The sequence below is a fragment of the Urocitellus parryii genome, chromosome X (genome assembly GCF_045843805.1).
Source record: "Urocitellus parryii isolate mUroPar1 chromosome X, mUroPar1.hap1, whole genome shotgun sequence".
In the NCBI taxonomy this organism is placed as follows: Eukaryota; Metazoa; Chordata; class Mammalia; order Rodentia; family Sciuridae; genus Urocitellus; species Urocitellus parryii.
The window spans coordinates 37,543,848-37,569,424 of NC_135547.1; the positions used below are offsets into that span (position 1 = coordinate 37,543,848).

A 25,577-nucleotide genomic window follows, 5' to 3' on the forward strand; every position below is an offset into this window, starting at 1 on the left:
CCCCACACACCCTCCCCTCCATTCACTCTTCTCTATCTAATCCAAAGTACCTCTATTCTTCCCCAATCCCTCCCATTTTAAATTAGCATCCATGTATCATTAAGCCTTTGGTTCTTTGGGATTGGCTTTCTTCCTTCGCATGATATTCTCCACTCCATCTGTTTACCAGTAAATGCCATAAAACTACACTGAGATTTCATCTCACTCCAATCAGAATGGCAATTATCAAGAATACAAGCAACAATAAATGTTGGCGAGGATGTGGGGGAAAAGGTATACTCATACACTGCCAATGAGACTTCAAATTGGTGCAACCACTATGGAAAGCAATATGGAGATTCCTCAGAAAACTTGGAATGGAACCACCATTTTAGAGCTTATTTTTGGTAGTTTCATAATAGTCAATGGCTTTAGACCCCAAACATATATAATGGCTCAAACACAATAGAGTCTTCTTAGATGTGTAATGGACCAAGACAGACATTCTTGTTTAGCAGATTAGCTCTCTTCCACCTGATAATTCAGGTAATTCAGGCTAACAAAAGCCCCTAAATCACCCTGGATTACTACATTACCTCCAAAAGGGAGGGAAACATGGAGGAGCACACATAGGAGACTTCTATGGGCCAAATCTAGAAGGATCATACATCATTTCTGTTCAGACTCCATCAGCAAGAATTTAGTTATGTGGCCACATCTTACTGCAGTAAGTAAGTTAGGTGTTTAACCTATCCCATGAGAAGCTGGAATAATCAAATACAGGCAGTATAAAATCATGGTTGATAGTTGAGCTGCCTATTGAGTCACATATCAGAAAGTAGCAGCCAGAGGGTGACTTGCAGTGCTGATGACTCCTTAATTATTAATCACTAACACTTTATAGATTGCCTTTAAGTAAAATGAGAACTGGGTTAGTGTACAATATTGTAACGTTGGCCCCCAGATATTTTTTCCTCTGATGCATGTCTACACTAGAAAGGGTCATAAAATAGATGGCAAAGTAGCAATCTGATTCATCGCAGCCAGGCAAGAGATGCCCAAACAAAATAGGGAAAAAAGACAAAATCAAAAAGGGAACTCATTTTCATTTCAAAACATAGCTACAAAAAAAAAAAAAACATAGCTACAGGCATGGGCTTATTCTCTGCCAGTTTGTGTTTGCCCCAATGGAATGCACATTTGATGAGACCTCATGTAGGCGAGGAGGATGAGTAGAGATGAATCAATTTGAAATGAAATATCCTCGTGATTGTCTGCTAAAAGGTATGAAGATCCCCAGGAGAATTTGTAAAACTGCTGCCCAGGCTCTATCCCACACCACCCCAGGGAGTCACATTTAGTCAGTCTGTGATAGGACCTGGCAATCTGGATTTTTAATGCTCCCTGGATGATTCTGATGCAGAGCCAGTTTGGGGGAACATAATGGGAAGGAAGCATTCAAAAGCACAAACAAAACAGTTTTTTTTTTCTTTTTGAAATGGGGCTCTTGCTAAGTTGCTGAGTCTGACTTTGAACTTGGATCCTCTTGCCTTCGCCTCCTGAATGGCTGGGATTACAGTTGTGCACCACTGCACCTGGCTAGTGATTTTGTTTTAATGTGTGAAAAATATAATTAATTCTAATGAAAAATCTAGCCTCATAGCTTGACCTGTAGAACTATCTCGGGTTAGAACCTGGAGAACAAACCTCTCTGGGAGCACTGGTGGGAGGGAGGTGACTCTAAATCAGAGAGGTACTATGAATGTAGACTTCCTCCTGGATGTCCCAAATGCCTAACTTGTTTTCCTCTTTTCCCAGTTTGTTGCTCAGCCCAACTGCCAACAGTTGCTTGCCACCCTGTGGTATGATGGTTTCCCTGGATGGCGGCGGAAACACTGGGTAGTCAAGCTCCTGACCTGCATGACCATTGGGTTCCTGTTTCCCATGCTGTCTATAGCCTATCTAATCTCACCTAGGAGCAACCTTGGGTTGTTCATCAAGAAACCCTTTATCAAGTTCATCTGCCACACAGCGTCCTATTTGACCTTCCTCTTCATGCTTCTCCTGGCTTCTCAGCACATTGTTCGGACAGACCTCCATGTACAGGGGCCTCCTCCAACTGTTGTGGAATGGATGATATTGCCTTGGGTTCTAGGTGAGTTAAAGGGAACAGATGAGCAATGGCTAGACTGTCTTCTGATCCTGTCTAAAAAATATACTCAAACAGGTAGTCAAACTAGCTCGGAACTAGGATACCTTCCCTCTGCATTGTTGGAAGTCTGAGAAACGTGATTCCTTCTGTACCAGGCCCTGGTCACTCAATACTGTATGGTCCACCACAAGATTATCAGTATGCCCAGGGGTTGCCTCTGCTAACCTAATGTCTTCAAGGACAGAGAAGTGGCTGTCAGTTGGTTTAAAGGGGAAAGCCAAGCATCAGTCAGGAAAGCTAAGCAGGGCAAGTATTGATCAGTATATTCAAAGCTCTCTTCCCATTACCAGGAGGTACATGGATTCTAATGCTTTCTCACGGCCACTCCATATAATCCTAGAAGTTGTTCAGGGTCTGCATTCTATTGAGATATTACTTCCACAGTCAGGAGAAAAACCTGGAAATACACACACATCATGGTAAAAGCAGCTCTGTCAGTAGTCTCCAGGTATAATTAAATGACACTGGACTCTCCAGCACAAGGCCATCTTCTAAGCCCTTGTCCATAAAACTGGTCTCCCAAACCAGTAATATGGGGATCACCTGGGAGCTTGTTAGACATCAAAAAATCTGCATGTTAACATGATTCCCAGGTAATTTACATGCACTTTAAAGTCTAAAAAGTACTGCCTTAGACTACAGCTGCACCTTTTACTTTTTTCTATATTCCAAGGCTGATGAAACATCTGTGTCAGCAGGCAAACTCCACAAAACCCTTATACAGTGAGAGGAGAAAGGAGAAAAGAGGATGCATGCTAAATTATTTGAGGCCGCAGTGCCTAGTTTCAGCCCCAGCATCTGGTAATTTGGTTCATGATCAGCTTGCTCACCTCAAAACTCATGAAGAAGTTTTCTCTTCAGTGCCTAGTAGAAATCAGGGACTATGAAGTAATATTGATTTAATCAATTTATTAATAAGATTGCTCCCACTCCAATATGGGAAGAAGATAGAATTCGGAGCCCAAAATTGCAACAGCAAAAGAAAAAAATAAAGAAAATGACAGCATTCCAGTAACTATAGTAAGAATGTTAAAAGTGAGTCAGGGTAGTGCCCAGAAAAGTATGATTTATGGGCATCTCAGGAGACTGCCACCATGTTTAACAAGTCCATGACTGGGAGGTAGAGTAGGAAACAAAGAGGTAAGTGACTACTGCTCCACTTACCCCAATTTGTTCATTGATTTCATCCTTATTCATTTGGGGGTGGTCCTGCTATGATGACCAGGACTTCCCTGATGTGGAAATAAACTTTTTGCCTCTATTCTTCAGGTTTCATTTGGGGGGAGATTAAGGAAATGTGGGATGGTGGATTTACTGAATACATCCATGATTGGTGGAACCTGATGGATTTTGCAATGAACTCCCTCTACTTGGCAACTATTTCTTTGAAGATTGTGGCCTATGTCAAGGTAAAATTGAATGTCTGTCATTGTTCTTAAACAATGATTTTGGTTACATCAATAAGCTTTTATTCTGGGAACATGAAGTGTTTATGGGGAAAGTAATGTTGCCGCTCCAATCCATTGTGGGAAAGTTCCATATAAACAAACATTCTTTCCATAGTTTATAAACAGTGTCTGCTTAAGCAAAGAAAGTGGAGAATGAATCAAATGAATCATTAGCTTCTTAGACTCTCAAGGTAAAGGGGACTTTAGTTCTGAATGCTGAAATCTTCTCCACAATGTTCTTGCTAAGAGAATGGCCCACTGATGCTTGCTTGCATAGTGCAGGGAAATGTACTGAATTTACTGTTTCCAAAAGCCTCTCTTAACCCTTGTCACTTCAATAAAAAGAGTTATATTTGTCTAATACTATTCTCCCATGCCACATCCATGGGTAATCCTTCCCTATGGGGTCATATAGAAAAAAGCTGTTGCTTCTCTATAATAGTACTTCCGGTATGAAGTCATCTCTCCCTTACCCACTGAGTCATTGCTTGCTAAACCTAAACATTCCCACTTCCCTCAACTGTTCTTCACATGACAAGTAGCAATATTCCAGAAACATCATCACAAGAGACATAGACCTTTAATAGTCTCTGCCTCCCTCATCACTTCCACCACCAGGATAATCATTCAAGCAGTTGTGAATCCAGCTTTTTGAATATCACCCAAACTGTGCCTCAATTCAGATAATGTACACAAACCACCACCACCATGTTGCTTTCCCTACCCAAGGTGCCGCTTGAATTATCCTGGAAATAAATTCATATCATATGCCTCACTTTGGGAAATCACAGGCTCTGAGTTCAAGTTTGATGTTTACTAAATAATGGAATGACTATGATCCTTCCACATTTAGTTGAACTTTTCCACCAGAAGGAGATGCTGACAATTTAGTCTCTAAGTTTGTGTAGTCAGTCATGCTTTTGGCACTAAATTTCACATTAAGAAGTTTTAGAATGAGAATATGGCTGTCCCCCAAATCTGCAACAGCTTAGTTTATTTTTATATCCCTAATATGCATATTGCATAAATTTTAAGACCTTGGAAGCTATGCAGAGCATGAATATTGAATGCAGCCGTGAAATATTTTTGAAAGAAGCCCAAGAGTATGCCTTATACATGTGGTGATCATTTAACACATACTTACAACTTCCTTAAAAGAAAAGGCTGGTGAGGAAAATGAATCTCTGGTTAATGTGCCTGGGTGAACTCCATGTCATTCTGGCACTCTGCTGACTAAGTAACACAGTTTCCCTAAAAAAAAAAAAAAAAAAAAATTCTTCCTTTAGAAGTAGTATTTATATACATGAGAAACCATAAATTATCAATCTAGCAATTGCTAGGTTTTGTTTAAACAAAAGAGTTTAGAATAAATAATGAAGAAAAGGATTAACATTGGAGATCTGAAAATGTGTCTATAGATGCTCAACATTAACTAATCACATAACTTATCCACCTTCACGAGTGAGGTTTCTGAAGAGCTAGATGCTTCCCTACCACAAAGTATAACAGTAAATCCAGGGGCTTGGGATGTAGCTCAGTTGGTAGAGTGCTTCCCTCACATGCACAAGGCCCTGGGTTCAATCCCCAGCACCACAAAAAAAAAGAGTAAATCCAATCTACTAAACTGGTAAATGCCAGTCTCATACCCATGAGCTAGAGCTAGATTATCATAGGCAATCCCTCTACCTCTCTGAGCCTCAGAATCTGCCTCATATATAAAATCAAATAGATTCAGGCATGGTGGTGCATGCCTATAATCCCGCGGCTTGAGAGGCTGAAGCAGGAGGATCAAGAGTTCAAAGCCAGCAACTTAGTGAGGCCTAAGCAATTCAGTGAGATGCTGTCTCTAAATAAAATATATAAAAAAGGGCTGGGGATGTGGCTCAGTGGTTAAGTACTCCTGGGATCAATCCCTGGTACCCCTTCAAAAAAAAAAAAAAACAAAAAAAAAACAAAAAAACACAAATAGTATTAGACCAATGGTTTTCAACCTGATAATTTTTCTATGGAATCATGTCTTCAAGCAAAAATTTACACAAAACTAAGTTTGGCTTGAGAAATGAATCTTCTGTGACTCTCATGAAGATCATGAATCCTGAAGTTCTGTGGTGAACTATGGAGAACCCTGAGGTTCTATAGTGAACTATGGAGAACCCTGAGGCTCTAAAGAATACAGTTTGAAAACTACTGTAAGATCATGAGGCAGCAAACTATGGTGTGTGGGCTAAATGTGGCCAGCTGTTATGTCCATTTGTTTATATACTGTCTATGGTCACTTTAGCACTATAAGTATTAAGTAGTTGTGACAGGGACTATAAAGCCCATAAAGCCAAACATTTGTAGTATCTGGCCCTTGACAGAAAACGGTTGCTGCCCTCTGTGTTAGATGAATTGTGGGTTTATTCCCTGGACTCACATGGTAAGGTATCTTTCTCAAAAGGTATATATGCAAAGTACAGATTTGCCAAGATATCCTTTTTCATACTTTTGAGTGTTCTGCAAATCCAGATTCACCACCCCATGGGCAGCAGATTTCCCTGTGGTTATAGTTCTGGGCATAGAGAGAGAAAAAAAAAATACCTCAAATTATAAACTATACATCTTCTAGTTCATTATTTCTAGTTTTAAAACATAGGTCTGTTTTGTTGTCAGCAAAGAGTCTTCATCTCTCACATATACCTCAAAACCTTTAAAGGCCTATCTAACATCTGTGCAGTGAGATTAACTATCATGTAAGTACGTTTAATAGAAATAGTGCTAGACTGAGTATCTGGAGACCTGGGATTTAGTGCTGGCTCTGCCACCAACTTTGCTGTGAAATCTTTAGCAAATGACTCTGCCTCTCTGGATTTCAATTCCTCCATTTGTAAAACAGGCATAATAACGCCTACCCCTCATAGCAATGCAGTGAGTGTTTTTTTGGAAGGAAATATATAGAAATACAAGGTTTGGCCAAGAGTACATAAAACTGATTGGTTGCCTAAAAGTTTATCTGAAACAGAAGCAAAAATATGCTTTGGTTTCTTCAGTTCTTTTGACAGTGAAGAATATTGGATATACACAAATGATTTTAAAAACACCAGTTTCCTCAGTTGTTGTAACTGAAACACATTTTAGAAATGCTAACAATATAATTTGGCCCCCAATACATTTTCTCAGGAAAGCTGTTTACATGTAGTCCTGAGAAATTGTGATATTTAGATGAGAGCTCAAGGCAACACGCTTCAAATGGAATCCCAGTCAAAATCTACTTCTATCCTGAGGAAGGTAATAACTAGTTCCTTGTATTTCCATAACATCTCCCCTCTGGAGTACATATATTTTTGCATGTAGATATATAATCACAAACATGTACACAGGCTGGGAGTAGGCATTATCCTTTTTTATGGCAAAGGTGAAAGATAGAGGCAGTTTGAGGTGTCAATGCCCAAATTGAGGCTCAGATCTCATAATGATGTTCATTTTCTTCAAGACTACTCCTCATGTTCTAGAAGCTAGAAGCATGGAATAAGGCTGAAAATGGGCAACCAATCCTATAGATACTGGTTATTCCTTCCCTTTAATCCCCTGGTTCTTCATTTGTGCTAGAGGGATGTTCTAGCTTGTAGGGTTGTCAAAGGAACAGCAAAATACATTCATATGCCACTGTGCAGAGAAGTACTGGATTCTCTACCTGATAGGATGTCATGCCATTTGCAATAGTGTGGAATACATCAAAATTCAGCAGAAAGCTCTGATGAAGACTCCTTAAGAATGGTCCATCAGCCCCCAACTGCACTCAGTGGGGAAGTGAGGCTAAACACTGTATGCTGAGAAGGTTCCATGTACCTCCTGTCCTTTAATAACTGCAAGTTGTCCGTGGTGCTCAGAACCCAGTGGGGGATTAAGGAATTAGGTCTGATTCAAAATTTCATTAGGAAGCAAGGTGATTTATCCTTACTGCCCTGAGCATACCTGTGGCTCAGTTTCAGTGATACTCTGCAACAATCTGTTAATCTCAGTTAGAAAATGTCTGTTGATAAATCACAGGTGGTTGCTCCAGAGGATTGCTTTGAAATTCATTCAGCTTTGTGTATATGCTGGGTGTATATTTGGATGGGAAAGAGAGGAAGACAGTGTCATATACTAATTGAATGGAGCCAAAAGACAAATAGTTCCATGCATGGGGATTTTTGGATAAATGATGCTTAATGCATATTTTGGTGGCTTTATTTGGGTGTAAAAGAGTGGAAAGGGGAAAGTTTTATAAATGCTCATTGTATTTCTCACCTTCTGCACTTTTTTTTTTTTTTTTTTTTAGTATAATGGTTCTCGTCCGAGGGAGGAATGGGAAATGTGGCACCCGACTCTGATTGCAGAGGCGCTCTTCGCAATATCCAACATTTTAAGTTCCTTGCGTCTCATATCCCTGTTCACAGCCAACTCCCACTTAGGGCCTCTGCAGATCTCTTTGGGACGCATGCTGCTTGATATCCTCAAATTCCTCTTTATCTACTGCCTGGTATTGCTGGCTTTTGCCAATGGACTGAATCAGCTTTACTTTTATTATGAGACCAGAGCTATTGATGAGCCTAACAACTGCAAGGGGATCCGATGTGAAAAGCAGAACAACGCCTTCTCCACGTAAGACTCCCCTCCTCTCCTCTTTTGCCTTTTTTTTCTGCCTTCTCCTTTTTTGTCTTATTTTCAGCCAACAGTTTCATCACTGCCTCTCAATAGTTCGAGCAAAGCTTACTGCGGATTCATCCAAATGGTCTGAGGTGGAGGGAAACTGCCTCTCTGTACAGGCGACAGGGAGAGTGGAGTTAGGGGAAGGAATAAAGAAAAACACATATATGGGCTGCCAGGAACTAGACTTCAGAGTTAGTTCTGAACTATGTTAGTAGCATTCTGTATTTTTAAAGATTTGATGGGGGTGGAATACATAATACCTCACTCAAAAAAGTGGCCTTGCAGGCACAGTGGTACTTGCCTGTAATCCCGGTGGCTCAGGAGACTGAGGCAGGAGGATCACAAGTTCAAAACCAACCTCAGCAAGTTAGTGAGACCTTAAGCAACTCAGAGAGACCCTGTCTCTTAATAAAACACAAAAAAGGGCTGGAGATATAGCTCAGTGGTTAAGTGACCCTGGGTTCCATCCCTAGTAGCAAAAAAAAAAAACCTCCACCAAGGAAATGAAACAGAAAGGCTATTCTTCTTAGCAAGTAACCACCAAAGCTAATTTAACTATTCTGAATCATGCCCGAAGCAAGAAAGGATGTAAGTGTATCATTTTTTTCTTTTATTGGTTCTTTTTAGTTATACATGACAGTAGAATCCATTTGGATATAATTATATGAGGATGAAGTATGTCTTATTCTAATTAAGACCCCATTCTTACAGATGTTAAATTCTCTGTGGTGTCATCATATATGTACATCTTAATGTACCCCCTTTCACAGAAGTAAGCTAGAAAGAGAACAGGTTGTGGCAAAATTAGAGTTAGCTTACCAACTAGCTTAATTTAAGGATTTAGGTAGATGAAGGGGCACCAAGCACTGACTGGAAATGTCTTCCATTCTCACTTGGGATCCAAGAGACAGTTCATGACTCATTGTCCAGGAGTTTGCTACCTCTGGACACATGGAACTCTTGTGCCTTTTGGTCCTACTCTCAAGATCTACTTTGTGGGCACCTTCAAAACTTTAGAATGGCTTTTAATTTCTGAAAAGTTGGCATTAGGGGAAATAGATATGAGAGAAAATAAGCACAAGTTAGACAATTTGTTAGGCTAGGTGCTGCCCTGGGCTGACCCTGGATTGGTGTCCCCCACCTTGTCTGTCTCCACCCCTTTTGAGGAGTGTTGGATGATCACTGGTATTCATAATAATGACCCCAAGGTCATGCAAGATTCTTAGTTATTAAACTAAGAATTAAAAACAAAACACATTAGGAAAAATACAATTTTTCCTAATGTGTTTTGTTTTTAATGACATGTAATCATTGTACATGCTTATGGGGCATAGTGTGATTCCTTACATGAATGCATTAATAATCAATCAGGTATTTAGCATATCCATCACCTCATACCCTGAGCATTTCGTCGTGTTGCAATATTTAAAAATCTTCTCTTCTATGGGGTTAGGGTTTTAGCTCAGTGGAAGAGCGCTTGTGTGAGGCACTAGGTTTGATTCTCAGCACCACATAAAAATAAATAAAATAAAGGTCCATTGAAAACTAAAAAATATTTTAAAAAGTCTTCTCTTCTAGCTATCTTGAAAAAGTACAGCACATCATCTATATTTATAGTTGCCCTACTGCTCAATAACATACCAGAACTTCTCACTCCTATCTAACTGTAACTTTGTATTCCTTCATCAACTTTTCCTCACCCATTCCTCTTCCAATATATCCTCCCCAGGCTCTAGTAGCCAGCATTCTACTCTCTACTTCTATGAGATTGACATTTTTTATATTCCTACCATATATGGGTGAGACCTTGCAGTATTTGTCCTTCTGGTTTATTTCACTCAACATAATGTTCTTTGAGTTCATTCACATTACCACAAATGATAGGATTCCATGTTTTTATGGCTAAATAGTATTTTCATTAATTCTTTTCCTTTAATTCTGTAAAGTCAGTTCATTGAATTCAGACATTCTATAAATGTGTTCAGTAACAAAGGCTTGGAGTGAAGGATTTCTACTTGACCAAAAGTTGTACTAATTCAGAGTAAAACAAAACAAAACAAAACAAAACAATCTTATCTACCCTATCCCTGTCCCTGTTTGCCTCTAGTAGCATTTCCTAAAATTGGTTGTAAAAATAAAAAAGAAAAGGACAGGTCAATGGCATGTTGATAGACATGGAGTTTGAGATGAAATGAGTTTTGGAAATTCTGGGACAAAGTTTAAAAGGTTTTGTTACTGCAGGACTTCTCAGAGTCCTTCCACCATGAATTTACCATGTAGGGAGAAATCTTCTCAGATATATTGACTACAAAAAGAAAGCACTCTTCTCCCCCTTATTAATTTTTAAATGATCTCTCCAGGATGATGCTTCAGAGAAATGGATTTGAAAAATGTGGACTCACTCCATTACCCATCACCACACTCATTCCTTTCCCATAGGCAATACTCCTATCTCTCTTCCCAGAACTCTGGAAAAATCTTGGATGTGACAACCAGACTTATGTGAGAAGAAAAGGAGGCCAAGAAATAATCCAATTTTATTAAGCCAACCAGGAGTGTATAATGGCAACTGATCCCTTTACTAGTGCTTCCTGACTAGGAACTGCTTCCTTTCTTGCGGTACTCTAGAGACAGAACTCACTTCAACCTATTTTTAATATAAAGAGCAACTTTGTAGTGGTTTTCACATTTGTTCCCATCAAAGTATTCAATGGGAGGACTGGGTCCTGGCCAATTACCCTTTCATGTGAACTCTGCCAAGGAAGTTTATAAAATGCCTCCTCGCAAGTTTGTAGTGATTATTAACACCCCTGTTGCCAACTGACATTTTGCTTCCATCACTTGCCCAGCAGGGAAAATTGACAAGAATGGACACTGTCATACACGAAATTATATCTTGGGGTGTCAGATAGGAAGAAGCATTATCCTGCTGGGACCAAATCAGCAGTAGCATTACCTCAACTTTCCCTCTATCTGTTGATGTTTTTCTCCTCCATTGAGGCCTGATTCCAATTTGTTTTCTTTTAAATGCTTCAACTCAGGCATTGTAATACCTATTAAAATACTTATTATTCAGTCAGAGCATCAGAAAGACTCAGCTTTTAGAGAAGGGGAAAATAAGTTTATTTATATATCTGGTGAAAAGTTTGGTACCTGCTTATTGTCATCTTTTTCCTTATGATTCTCCAGAGATGCCATTGTTATTCTTCTGCTTTAAAAGTAGAGAAAGCCCTTTTTTCCCTAGGCATACAATTTAAGGGGAACTCATTGTCCTTGCTGACAAACATGTGACAATATTGTTGATGACTGGAGTTCAGTATTTCATACTGGGAGTACCTGGCCTTCATCTGCTGTTGAGAGAAGCAATTAAGAAGGTATCACGAGGGCTGGGGCTGTACCTCAGTGACAGAGCATGTGAGGCACTGGGTTCAATCCTCTGCACCACATAAAAATAAACAAAGAAAATAAAGGCATGCTGTCCATGTACCAAAAAAAAATGTTTTTAAGAAGAAGGTATATTGAATACATGACCAGTATAACTCGACATCATGTACAACCATAAGAATGGATCAAAATTGGAATGGGTTGCCTTCCATATATGTATAATATGTCAAAATATCTAAGAACAACAATAAAAAATAAATCAAAATTTTAAAAAGAAGGCATCATCATTCTTAGGATACAGAACTTGAGAGAAAAAAAGGTTCAGAGTGGTAAGACACTAACTCTCCAGTCCAGGCCCTCATCTCCAGATGCCTACTGAGCACCTCTGCCCACTTGCCTGTTCCACAGGCCCCCAAGACACAAAATGTCCACAACTAAATTCCTTGTCTGCATATCACCCTAACCAATTTCCCCTTTAGCTCCTCTTCTCATTAAAAGGCCCCAGCCTGAATTCTAGGAGTTATATGGGACTCTTACCCTTTCCCTCATGAAACAAATCTAGTGTCTCACTCAGCCCTTTCAATTTACTTCTTAAATAGCTTTGAATCCATACGCACACACCTACACTTTTGAATCCATACGCACACACCTACACTTTTTAATTCATACACACACATATACACTTTTGAATCCATATGTACACACATACACTGTCTTGGTTCAGGCCTAAATCATCTCTCTCAAAGACTACTACAATAGCCTCTTTAACAAGTCTCCCTGCATCTAGTCTTGTCTCCCTTCCAAACAATCTCCCACTTGCTATGTGGAAGGCTCTTCCTAAATACCAGTCTCATTCTGTCAGCCCCTGGCTCCATGCCCACCAGTGTATCTGAATCTTCTTCATAAATACAGCATCTTTACCATAAGACACAGAATCTTAGAAGTCTAGACCATGCCTCTTCAGCCTTCCACTCCTCTCCTCCATAGTCAACATCTTGCTATTTCCCAGCTACAAGAAAGCATGTCAGCCCTATAGGCCTTTGTATATCACATGCCATTCCCTCTGCCTGGAAAGCCAATCTTCACTTAGCCAGCCTAGAAAACTTTTACACAACTTTCCAATTCTGCCAAAGTATCAAATGCTCTAAAGACTTTTCTTAACCACTCTCAGCTGTAGGCTTCTTCTGTGTCCACCATAGCATCTTAAGCACATATCCATTAAAGTACAAAACCTGTTATATTTTAGTCAGTTGTGTCTCTTTATTCCCACTAGACTGATACTCCTATTTGAGTCAGCTTCACATCTGCCATAAGGGGCCCTAAGACATAAAGATATTCAAAATGCCTATCAAACAGTTGAATGGAAAAATGAAGTTCGTAGACAGCCTATCTTTTTACAGCTTTTTATTTGGAGACAATTATCGATTTACATGCAATTGTGAGAAATAATTACCTGATGTTCCCCAGTGGCAACATTTTGCATTAGTATAGTACAACATCACAACCAGGAAATAAACAATGATAAATACAGTGACTTAATTCAGATTTTAGCAGTTTTATATGCAAGCCATTTGCAAAAACATGGATGGGTCTTAGAAATCCTATCTTTAATTGTACATGATCTACGAATGCTTCTGTCCCTCTGAGATGACTGATGTCATCTGCCCAACTCTGTCACTCTGCTGATTCACTTTGAGCTTGCTTTCAGCAAAAACCCTTGGCCTTTCTCCTACCTCTCTCATCTTGTACTTGGGCACTTGGCCCAGGAGCAAAGCACTACATTGATCCCTATTGTATTTCATCTCGTTAGTTCCAGCCCAATGCTCCAAGATGTTGAAATCTTTCTGATTCTTGACCCTGTCATCCAATTTATTAGCTGTCTCTCCCAATATTGTGTCATCTGAAAATCTAAGAAGCATGTCATTGTTTTTCAATCAAAGCGTTGATAAAACTGTCAGATAGGCTTGGTCTTCACTGGGTGGGATATCAGGCAACTATTAAAATGATATATATGAGGACTGTATATAATACACAAAAAGTCTATGTATAAAATGTATAATTTTTAAAATCACAAAAATTGTATGTACTATGATTGCAGCTATGTACAACTAAATAGGAAAGTGAATAACAACTTATAAAGACAAGGAATGCCAAACAACATCAAGGTGAAAAGTTTAACAGAGGGATAAATTAACTGACATTTATGAGTGCTCAGCCACTATTGCAAATCAGGTTTACATGAATTAACACATTTAATTCTCACTACCATGCAATGAGGTAGACAGTAATATTATTAAACCATTTTACAGATGAGGAAACCAGGGTCCAAAGCAGTTAAGCAGGAGGTCCCCAATAGCATAGACAATAAGTAGCAGAGTCAGAATGGCAATCAGGCTCCAGTCTGCACTCTTACCCAGGAGGGTGTAAATATCAGTTTTGTAAAGTTACATAAGATTTGTTGCAATAGTCACAAATACACATAAATCTGAAGAGAACAGAGCCATGACCTAGCAGGCCCCTGCCACTTCCTTCCCAACTGTTATCATTCATTTGCAGCTACTCCTACTTAATCAGTGGTGATTTCTCCATCCATCATTCAATCTGTATTTTTGTATCTTATTCACATGGATACAAACTTTGTCCCCAACATAGGCTCTTCTCTTTGTTCTGATCAGATTTTGAAGGTTCTTATTGTCTCCAGACCCACACATTCCAGTTCATATTCTTCCAGTTACTGCTATTGAGCTGATGTTACCACTCATTTTTTCTTTCCTTGATTATATTTCTCCTGTCATCTTTGATAGATTTATTAAAAAAAAATTTATTTAGCAACTCTTATGTACCGGAGAAGGAGGATACTGAATAAGGTAACATCCTTATTCTTAAGAAGTTCAGAGTCTGGGGCTGGGGTTGTGTCTCAGTTTAGAGTGCTTGGTTCACGCGTGTGAGGCACTGGGTTATATCCTCAGCACCACCTAAAAATAAATACAAAATAAAATAAAGGTATCCATCTACAACAACAAAAAAAAATATTTAAAAAAAAGAAGTTCAGAGTCTAATGGAGAACACAAATGAACAAGCTGCCATCTTTCCAGTTTGCCATATGGCAAACACCATGCTTAGTGTTTTACATGCACCATCTTATGGGATAGAGGAAACCAGGCTCAAGTGTGTGGTCAAGTGTGTGGACTTCAGAGTCAAAAGAGCTTGGTACAAATCCTACCTCTACAATTTCCTGCCTGTGTGAGCACTCTATCCCTCAGTTTCTTATTTAAAAAGTGGATAAATAATGGTGGGTTATAATCAGATATTGAAATATATGCAAAGTTCTTAATATAATGCTTAGCATATTAAAAGTAAAATAAATATTAGTGATTAATATTTTTTCTACCAGTACCCATTTTGGGGGATAAGGAAATTTGAACTTTAAAGAGGTTCTATAACTTTCTCACAGGCATATTGTTACTAAGGTGGAGAGGTCTAAAGTTTTCTATTAGCTACTCCCCTCTATCTATTGCCTTTATGGTTGGATGGATACATGCCTTTATAAAATAGGACTAGTGTAGTATTGGAGCAGAGATGAGGAGCATCTAACCCAACTTTGTAATAAAGGAGTTAGGGCAGCCTTCTAGAGCATGTGGAGCTTCAGTTAAGACGGGAAGGTCAAACAAGGGTTGGGCTGAATGGAAGACAGGAGAGAAATAGAAGCTAGCGGTAAGAGCAGGGAAGGGCCATTTTATTCAGAGCTAGAAGCTTGTCAAAGGTACAGTGAAATGAGAAATAGCTGAATCAGGGAACTGCAGAATGGATAAGGATGAAGACAAAGGACTAGTCATGCCTTGCTCCATCTGGGTTGATGGGACTGCTGGAAGCTTTTCTCTTTCAGTTCACCCTCCAGTTTTCCTTGTAGGTCTGAATTAGGTCCAGAGGGGTTAATTCTCTCTGTACTTCTTCTAATTCCTTATCACAAAGATGAGATTTTCAATACATGTCCAGGGAACTGCAGTTTCTATCTCCGTTCTCTTGTCCCCCTCTTAGTCTGTGATCTATTTATGGATGGCACCCACCATGCAGAAGTTCCTTCTTAACCACCTGCTATGCATTTGTCTTCTATGCATTTAATACCAATTCTTCTCGAATCTTTGTATCTCCAATCTGTGCCCCTTCTTGAACTAGCAAGTTCCATATGTTTGTTTACTATCTACTAAGTAAAAATGGGTTGGTTGTTTTCTCTAAAATAATTTCCTTTAAAATTTAAATGACATTCATTTGGTATTAGAGTTCTAGAGTTTGGTCAACAAATCTTCCCATCTCTGTGATGATTTTATTATGGACCCAGCCACCAAATAATTCCACCTCCCCTCCAGGTGGAGGTCTTTTCCCTATGAATTCAACTGAGTCCAGCCACAGAGCATCCTATAGATATTCCCCCAAGAATATTCTTATCCATCTCACAGGCCAGTGCTTTATTTTACTTGGGCAGGCCTTTCAGTAGGCCAGCTTCTCCTGGTGACCAGATCACAGTGTGACATTTTGTGCATGATGGTAAAGGCATTCTTACTACCAACCACCAAAACTGAGGAATGATCTTTCCTATCACCCTTCATTCCCACCTCTTATATAATCCATAGAATCTCCCTAACTATAACTTCACCAAGTTGAGGACAAATTTTAAATGCCCAGTCTTTCACTTTTAAGGACTCAATGAAACACCTAGCAAACATTCAGGCATTAACGATTGCAGTTTTAATTGTTGTAGACATGGGTGCTGAAGGAACATAGCATTAAAATTCAGGAGAAGCAACCAATTCAGGAAGACAATACCAACATACTGACCATGGACTTGTTCTTTTTCTGGTCTTGCTGTCATGTAATCGACACTTCTTGAAGGCTTTCTGTGTTTTACATTCAACTCCCAGGAATTCTGGTGCTTCAGCATGCTATGTATATTTGTCACAGCTGCTTTTTGTTTTACTGAACCACAGCTGCTCCAGCTGCTGTCATCCAGCTGCTGTGTTAGCTGTGTGTGCCATTACTGGCCTCCTGCCTGCCTGATTTCTAACAGACACCCCCATGTTCTAGCTGTGGTCTCCTGAAATGGCCAGATTGCTGAACCCCACATCCCCCCATTTTTCAACCCTCTGTCAGGCCTGGTGATACTTTGCATAGCCTATCCCAGACTGTTTGTGTCTTCCAGAAATTCAGATCCTGTGATAGGTATGACTTGCCACATGTTCTGGTTCTTGTATCTACCCTGCTGTGACTTGCTATTGATTTTCAATTATTTCATCAATTGGAAAACTTACTTGAATCAAACAAAAAGCAAATTTCTAAAAGTAGAGAGAGTATAACAGTGGTTGTCAGAGACTGAAGCGAGTAGGGAGGAGGGGTGAGGGTGAGAGATTGGTCATTGGTACAATGGTACAGTTAGGTAGGAGCAAGATGTTCTGGTGTACTATTGCACAGAACGATGGCTATAGATAGCAATAATGTACAGTATATTGCAAACTAGCTAGAAGAAGGGATTGTGAATATTTTACCACAAAGAAATGATAAGTGTTTGAGGTGGTAGAAGATAATCATTACCCTGATTTGATCATTACACAATGTACACATGTATCAAATCTTCCAGCCAGTTGAGGTTGATTGTACCTGTGATCTAAGTGGCTCCAGAGGCTGAGGCAGGAGGATCTTGAGCTCAAAGCCAGCCTCAGCAACTTAGCAAGGGCCTAAGAAACTTAGAAATACTCTGTCTCTCAATAAAAATATTTAAGAAGGGCTGTTTAAGGGCCCCTGGTTTCAATCCCCAGTACCGAATAAAAAATAGAAAAAGAAAGGTCATGTGCATGACCTTGAAAGAGCCCCCCCCCCAGCATCAAGCCAGTGCAGAGCACAGTCTTCATTCAAGTGAACTACCCCTCAGTATGCAGCCTGTGAATACAGTTGTTGATGGGATTAGACTTTTCCCTACTTGAATCTGATGAAATAATAATAGTAATAATTAACATGTATTCTTTCATCTATTCAATAACTATTATTGAGTGCCTACTATGTAGCAGGTATATAATAAATCTATGTCTCTACCCTCATAAGAATTCACATTCTAGTAGAAAGGATAGAAAATAAACATTAAAACACAAAAATTCTTAATAGTATATTTATTATTAATATTATTATAATATTTAATATTATTAGTAGTAAATAATAATTTTAGGGAATTTTAGGTACTACAAATAAAATTAAACAAAACAGTAGGATAGAGAATACTTAATGGAGCTTCTTAAAGAAGAGCAACCAAGGAAAGCCTCTCTGAGGAAGTGTCATTTGAGCTGAGATCTTTTAAGAATACAGCCATGCAAAGATCTGTGGAAAGTCCTTTCCCAGAGAGAGAGATTTTTAAAAACGATTTCTACTCACTCCCCCCCCACCAAATAAACCCAAGAAAAAAATCCCAAAGACTCTCAAAGTACATTGGGCTTATTAATTTAATAATCTTGAGATATATATATATATATATATATATATATATATATATATATATATATATATATATATATTGGTACCAGGGATTGAACTCAGGGGCACTCAACCACTGAGCCACATCCCCAGCCCTATTTTATATTTTATTTAGAGACAGGAACTCACTGAGTTGCTTAGCACCTTGCTTTTGCTGAGGCTGGCTTTGAACTCATGATCCTTCTGCCTCAGCCTCCAAAGCTGCTGGGATTACAGGCGTGCACCACTGCATCAGGCCCAAGCAACATATTCTTTTTTTTAAATTTCTTACATACATGACAATAGTGGAGTGCATGACAATCATAATTATCCATTCACAGCACAATATTTCATAACTCTGTATATAAAGTGTGTTCATACCAAATTATGCCATTATACATGAGCTCTCTTATTATTTTTTGCATTACAATTCTTAATACACCTTTATACCACAATTTATCATATCTCTGTTTGTATATAAGATATGTTGACACCAAATTCACATCTTTATATATGTATTTTGTATAATGATGCAACATATTCTTAACCATTGCATTTACTGCCTCTATAGTAGATCACATAGTCTGAAGATGAAAGAAAGAGTTTGGTAGAAGTAGTCCTTGAAATATGCCTTGAACATGCTTAGTGTTCTGTGGAGATTGAGGGAAGGGAGATGGTATTCCAGGTAGAAAAGCAAAGTACAGGACATAGAAGTAGGAACAAATAAAGTGGCGTGGGCTGTGTTAGAGAAGAGACCAAAATATGTGAGATCATCTGTCTGCCTATTGCAGATCTGACAGTCCTGTTAGAGATCAACTCACATTTTCTCTCTTTTCTTACTCTTGAGAATTAACTAACCTGCTTTTTAAAAATCTCTTTTAGGCTCTTTGAAACACTTCAGTCACTCTTCTGGTCTGTATTTGGCCTTTTAAATCTCTATGTCACCAATGTGAAAGCCAGACATGAGTTCACCGAGTTTGTAGGAGCTACCATGTTTGGAACATACAATGTCATCTCCCTGGTAGTGCTGCTGAACATGCTGATTGCCATGATGAACAACTCCTACCAGCTTATTGCCGTAAGTAGCTTTGCTTTATAAGGGTCTTTACTTTGGTTTCAGGAGTGTGTGACATTGGTATGGAGCCCACTACAAGCTCAATGACAGTCTGGCTGTGTATAGTGGTGCATACCTGTAATCCCAACTACTCCAGAGACTGAGGCAGGAGGATTGCAAGTTCAAGGTCAGCCTCAGCAACTTAGTGAGACCATGTCTTAAAATAAAAACTAAAATGGGCTGGGATGTAGCTTAGTGGTAGAGCACTTGCCTAGCATGTGTGAAGCCCTGAGCTCAATCCCCAGTACTGGGGGGGGGGGGGAGAGAGAGTCTGTCTGCTTCAATGAACTTACATTAGCTTTCTCAACTGTTAAATTGATTTTATTCTTTCTACGGTAATTTTGTTTGGACTCAATATATTGAATTTTGGTAATCTATACTAAGTTGTTTTAGTTAATAGAATTTTCTTGCTGTTAAAAATATTTTAATTTTTAAAATTTATTTTCTTGCCTCAGTAAGGAAAATTGATGGTATGAGCACAACTGGCTTCCCCATTGGGCACCTCACCTCCAGGGTCAATTCAGCCAATCTAGTTCTCTAAGTTGGACAGCGCTATCTCCTGTCTCCTATCTTAGTGGTAAAGTGCCCCAAGTTTGATCCCCAGTACCAAAAAACAATAGTGCATAAGATTGTCTACTGGTATGCTTTAGATCCTAAGTGCTTAGGTAATCGAAAAAGAAGGGCTATATAATGGGAAAAAATTCGAAGTTTAGAAACCAGGGACTTTAATCCTGATTCTGCCATGTATAATAAAGTGACCTTGGGTAATTTATTTTCTCTTCTTGGGCTTCTTTTTTCATCCCAAAACAGTGAGGGAGTTGCAATCAATGGTCTTTAACATTCTTGCCAGTTCTGTGAGTCTGTGTGTCTGCAGATGAACGAAATAGGCTCAGTAAGGTCCTTTTTAGCTCTGAAATTCTGTTGTATTTGAAGTGGAATATAGTTTTGCTTCATTCCCTCACTTGCTTACTTCCTCTCTCTTTCATTCAAACCTAACTAAACCAAAGCCTCTGATATGATCTACACTTACTCCTAACCTGTCTCTAGAAGGGGATGAGGGCAGGCATGCAATCCTATGCCTGATATCCTACCCTCCACCCTTGAACAAAGATGACAATATTCATGGTAAGACATTTGTAGTTTTATCACTACATGTTTGGCAGCAGATCTTTCTTTGTGACAGTAAGAAAGGAAGAGATTTTTCTTGTCACCTCATATAGGGCAGTGGCATTTCACTCTGAGCTCAGTGACATTTTCTAGGAAGGGTGGAAATCATCAACTCCAGCTTTCCTGTCACCACCTGCTGGTAGTAGGTTTTGTTTTTTGGTTTTTTCTTTTTCTTTTTCTTTTTTTTAGAGAGAGAGAGAATTTTAATATTTATTTTTTAGTTCTCGGCAGACACAACATCTTTGTTTGTATGTGGTGCTGAGGATCGAACCCGGGCCGCACGCATGCCAGGCGAGCGCGCTACCGCTTGAGCCACATCCCCAGCCCCTCCAGTTGTACTTCAAGAAAACTCCTTGACTCCCCTCCCCAGGGAGGGTGCCTGGAGTAGATTACATGAATTGTGTCTATGTCTATACCATCTCACACATCTGGGGTCATGGCCAACCATTCTGAAGACTACCTTCTGCTTTGGAATTTTCTGGTAGTTTTTTTTTTAACCATTTGGAAATGGAACAAGCAGGATGCCAATATTCAGCAACCTGATTACAAAAGTATCTGGAACTGCTTAAGCGGCAAAGACCAGCAAGTAGATTTTAATTTCATTTGCTATATCTCTACTTCAGTAGTGAATATAATCTTTAGAAGGGCCTTTACATGAGGGAAAAGGCTACAAAAAAGGGAAATCACCAAAGACAAATTTCTCCTGCCTCTAAAGGTATCACAGGCTGACTCAGTGTAGGTAGAGACCATGCCTTATTGTCAATCTGTTCGTTTTACTTTCTAGTCCACAGTTCAAGAACACCAGGTGAGATCAGTCCCTTGAAGGGTTGACCTCCTTATCAATGTTCCCAGGATTCAGAGATGCTGGTGATATAGGGCTCTGTAGCAATTGGTATTTCTATGCCAAAGAAGACTCCTCTTCTATGATGTGTAGTATTATCCTCAAGATACAGTGAAGCAGGAAATCACTTCAGGCCTGTGCTCCATGTTCCCAGCCAACTTCAGTAGGTGAATCTGGCCATAGTATATATTATTAGTTATTTGCAATTAGCAGTGTTTTACTTTTCTCTTCATATCTCCCTTAAGCTACTTATTACTCTCTGTGACACTTCTTTCAGCACAACCATCTTGTCACTAATGTTATTTATGTACATGCATAAATTACATCAAACAAAGCTGCTCTTGATGCTATTTTAACCAGATTCACCCATTACAAAATATTAGGTGAGACAGATGGAGTAGTCCAAAAATGCTCATTTATCTTAGGCCCTATTCCTATCCCCTGTCCCAACCACAAGAGACATCTCTGTTGCCTGAGATTGGTCATTACAAAATATGATGGTCTTTGATCAAGACTTATTCAGTAAGTTAATAAGAACCTTCAGAGCTGGGTACAATGGTGCATGCCTGTAATCCCAGCAACTCCCAGCAACTCAGGAGGCTGAGGCAGTAGAAATGCAAGTTTGAGGCCCTAAGCAACTTAGTGAGACCTGTTTTAAAATAAAAACTAAAAAGGGCTGGGGATGTGGGTTCAATCCCCATGCCAAAAAGAAGAAAGAAAAAGAGCCTTCAGTTTCATTGGCTGCTGTGCAGCACTCACTCTAGTGCTGACAAAAAGTGAACAGCATGTGCCTCACTGAGCTCCAGCTGCTGAGTGGCTTCAGGAGAGCCCAAATACAAGGGATTGGTTCGGTCATCTCCAGTGGGGTGGCAGCATCTGGAGTCATCATCTCAGATGAATGGACTTCTCTGCGGCAGAAGACAGCCTTGCAAATGAAGACAGTCATTCAAGTAAACCTAGCATTGAAAAAATAGCAGACAAGGTTAGAGAGGGCTGTTGCCCATCATCAAACTGCCAAAGAGGGCAGGTGGTCTCCCTGCCCACCCCCAGCCACCTGAGACCAACCTCCAATTCTCAAAGCACAGAGAAAAAGACAGTACTTCACATACTACACTATGAATTTTAACCCTCTAAGTAGATCTGATAGCCAATTACTATGCATTGATATGACTAACCAGATGTTAAGATATTAGAAATATTTCTGTTCTAGTTGGTAAATAGCTGCCACTCCAGCTGCTCCCTATAGGACACCCCCAGACCTCTTCACTATCCAGCAAGTAAAAGGTAACATCTGGAACAGCAGATAATATGCAGAACCCTGCTCCAGTACTGCAGCTGGCATACATTCAAATTGATTTGTTTCTTAGTCTGAATATCACTGTAGTAAGCAGAAACTTCAATCACTCCCCTTCCATTTCTCACCTAATAGTCAGGACTATGAATATGATGAAATATCACACTTGCAATTATGTTTCATAACATGGCCAAAGGAATTTTGCAGATGTATTGTTACTAATCAGGGAGATTATCCAGGTGGGTCTAATCAAATCACATGACATGAGTCCTTTAAGAATGGTTTTCTGTAACTGATAGCCAAAAAGGATATTAGGGATCTGGGGCACAAGGAAGAGTTGATCTGCCATTGCTGTCTTGACCATGGAAAGGTCCATGTGGTAAGAAATTCAGGTGCCTCTAGAAGATGTGAATGACCCCAATATGACAGACTGCAAAAAAAGTAGAGACCTTAGTCCTACAACTGCACATAAATGAATCCTGTAAACATCATAAATGAACTTGGAAGCAGTTTCTTCTCTAGAGCCTTCAGATCAGAGTACAGCCACCCTGATACCTTGGTTTTAGCCTTGTGAAAACCAGTGTGACTGGAACAGAGTAAACAAAGGGAGAGAAGTAGAAGAGGAAGTCAGGAAGGTAATGGGAGTAAGGGACAGATCATGTAGGCCATTATAGACCATTGTAAGGACTCCGGCTTCTACTCTTGTGAGGTATAAGGAGCCCTGGGAGGATTTTGAGCAGAAAACATATATGATCTAGCTTGCATATTAATAAGATTTCTGTGTTGAAAAGAGGGTAGACTGAAGCAGGGTAGGGACAAAGACAGAGAAATCAATTGTGAGATCATTGAATTGACCCAAAGAAGAGCTGGTGGTGGGTTAGACCAGGTGGTTGTTATGGAAGCTATGAGAAGTGATCAGCTCTTAGATATGCTGCTAGATTAGTTGTAAGGTGTGAGTGAAATACAGGAGTCAAGGATGAGACCAAGTTTTTTTGGCCAACTGGAAGGGTGGAGTTGCGCATTACTGAGATGGGAAAGAGTGGGAAAGGAGTAGGCTCAGTGCAGGGGAATAAGGGCAGAGATCCAGAATTGAGTTTTAGACTAATGAAGTTAGATGCCCATTAGCCATCAGAAGGAAGATGTTGAGTAGACAGTGGTCTACAAGCCTAGAGGAGCAATCCAGACTGGAGACAAAGATTTAGGAGTCACCAGTATCGGCATGGATGAGATCACTAAGGGAGCAAGTGTGGCTAGATAAGTAAAGATAGAAGGGAGACCAGTAGAGTTGAGGAATGGGAACATGGAAAGGGTGGAGGGGAGGGAATTGGGAAGCAATGGGAAATGAAATTGACCAAATTATGCTATGTCAATATATGAATATGAGGCAGTGAATCCCACTATTAGGTATAATTATAATGCATCAACAAAAAGAAAAAAAAGTGAAGAGATGGGAAAATAAGGCCCAAGAGACACTGATATCTACAGGTTAGAAAATGAGGATAGATCACTCAGAGACTGAGAAAGAATACCCAGAGAGAGGACAAAAAGCAGGATAATGTACTATATTGTAACACTATATTCTTTTCAGTATACTAGTAAATGAGACAATCTGGCTTTGAATTGAGGTAGACTAACCCCAAGAGCCACATATAGAACTATTACACTGTCATATTGACCCTGACCTTGAGGGTAAGAAGCATCTGAGTACCATTTTCCCCCTAGTTACATCACAACTCTAAATTGTCCAGGCTCCTTGTCCTAACAGTTTCAGCAATGAAGATTTTGTTCTAATCCCAAGAGACAAAGGGTCCACTATCTGACCTAATCTCTTCCAAGACAGAAAACACTGATGATGTACCCAGCATACCCATGTCTGTCTCAGCTCCCAAGAGCTGTTTCTTAAAAAAACAGAAGACAGTATCAACCCTGCCAGCTTTCAATTCCACTGAGCAGTAAATCATGAAAGCTATAATAAGTCTAAGGAATAGTATAACCTCTTTCCAGATGAAGGAGTTGCTCAATTTAAGCTGTAAGAATTTTATGACGTTGGAGTGGAGCCATTTCAGATTTTAATAAGTGTCTCTTCCCTTTGGGATGCCCTCAAGCAATCTAGATATTGATTTCCTTCATCTCAGTTTGTGCTTTTCCCTGTCGCCAAACCATTCTCTGGAATCTGATCAGGGACTGCAACTTTTCACTAAGGAGAAAGCAAACATTCAGAACCACCAAGGACATTTTAAAAGTGCCCCCTCCCTTGGGTAATGTAGAACCTGTGAATACCTACTGATAATCCCATTTCCATTGACAACTTACATCTTCTGGCAGGTTCTATGAGAGACACAAGGGTAAGGTAAATGACATAAAGGGAAAGACACAGTTGATGCCATTAGGGAGATTAAAGTGTAAAGGAAAAAGTCTGACATGAGTAAACTAAAAATAGTTTTAAACTGTGAATATAATTAGCAGTGATTACTGAAAGCATGGGCCCAAGAGTAGTCAGGCTGCCTGCATTGAAACCTGGACTGTTACTTAGTACGGTTTTGGGTGATCTGACCTCTTTCTGCCTCATTTGACTTCTGTGTAAAATAGGGATTATAATTAGACTTTTTGCCGGTTGCGTACTCAGATCCATTTTCTGCCTATTTCCTGTATCAAGGGAACGATATTCCCCACAATCCCTTGCCCTTTGGCTTCTGAGTAAACCAGAAGGTGGGAGGAGGGGAGAAGCTAGAACATTTGTTCCCTCTCCCCACCCTCACTTTTTGTGATGCCTCTAGCAGCAACTATATTTTCTCTGGGACTCACCTCCAGCAACCAGTAGGCATCCCCTCCCTCCATTGCCACAGCATTTGCAGGGCAGCCCCACTTTGTCTCTAGCTTCTGCCAGAGACCCCAGTCTCTGGGTTCCGTTGACTATTCCTCTTCCTGTTTCTTGTCCTTCAAATTCTAGGGAGAAGAGGGGCTTCCTGTTC

The 25,577-nt window shown here is 39.7% G+C and overlaps 1 protein-coding gene across 1 annotated transcript in view; it reads left to right on the forward strand.

Moving 5' to 3' along the window:
• Trpc5 (transient receptor potential cation channel subfamily C member 5) overlaps window positions 1–25,577 on the forward strand; it is a 134,596-nt gene that overhangs the window by 83,025 nt on the left and 25,994 nt on the right. Inside the window, exons 3-6 of the mRNA XM_026396796.1 lie at window positions 1,798–2,134; window positions 3,461–3,600; window positions 7,940–8,262; window positions 19,072–19,267. Of these exons, the coding sequence (XP_026252581.1) occupies window positions 1,798–2,134; window positions 3,461–3,600; window positions 7,940–8,262; window positions 19,072–19,267 (996 nt within the window). The remainder of the gene's footprint in view (window positions 1–1,797; window positions 2,135–3,460; window positions 3,601–7,939; window positions 8,263–19,071; window positions 19,268–25,577) is intronic.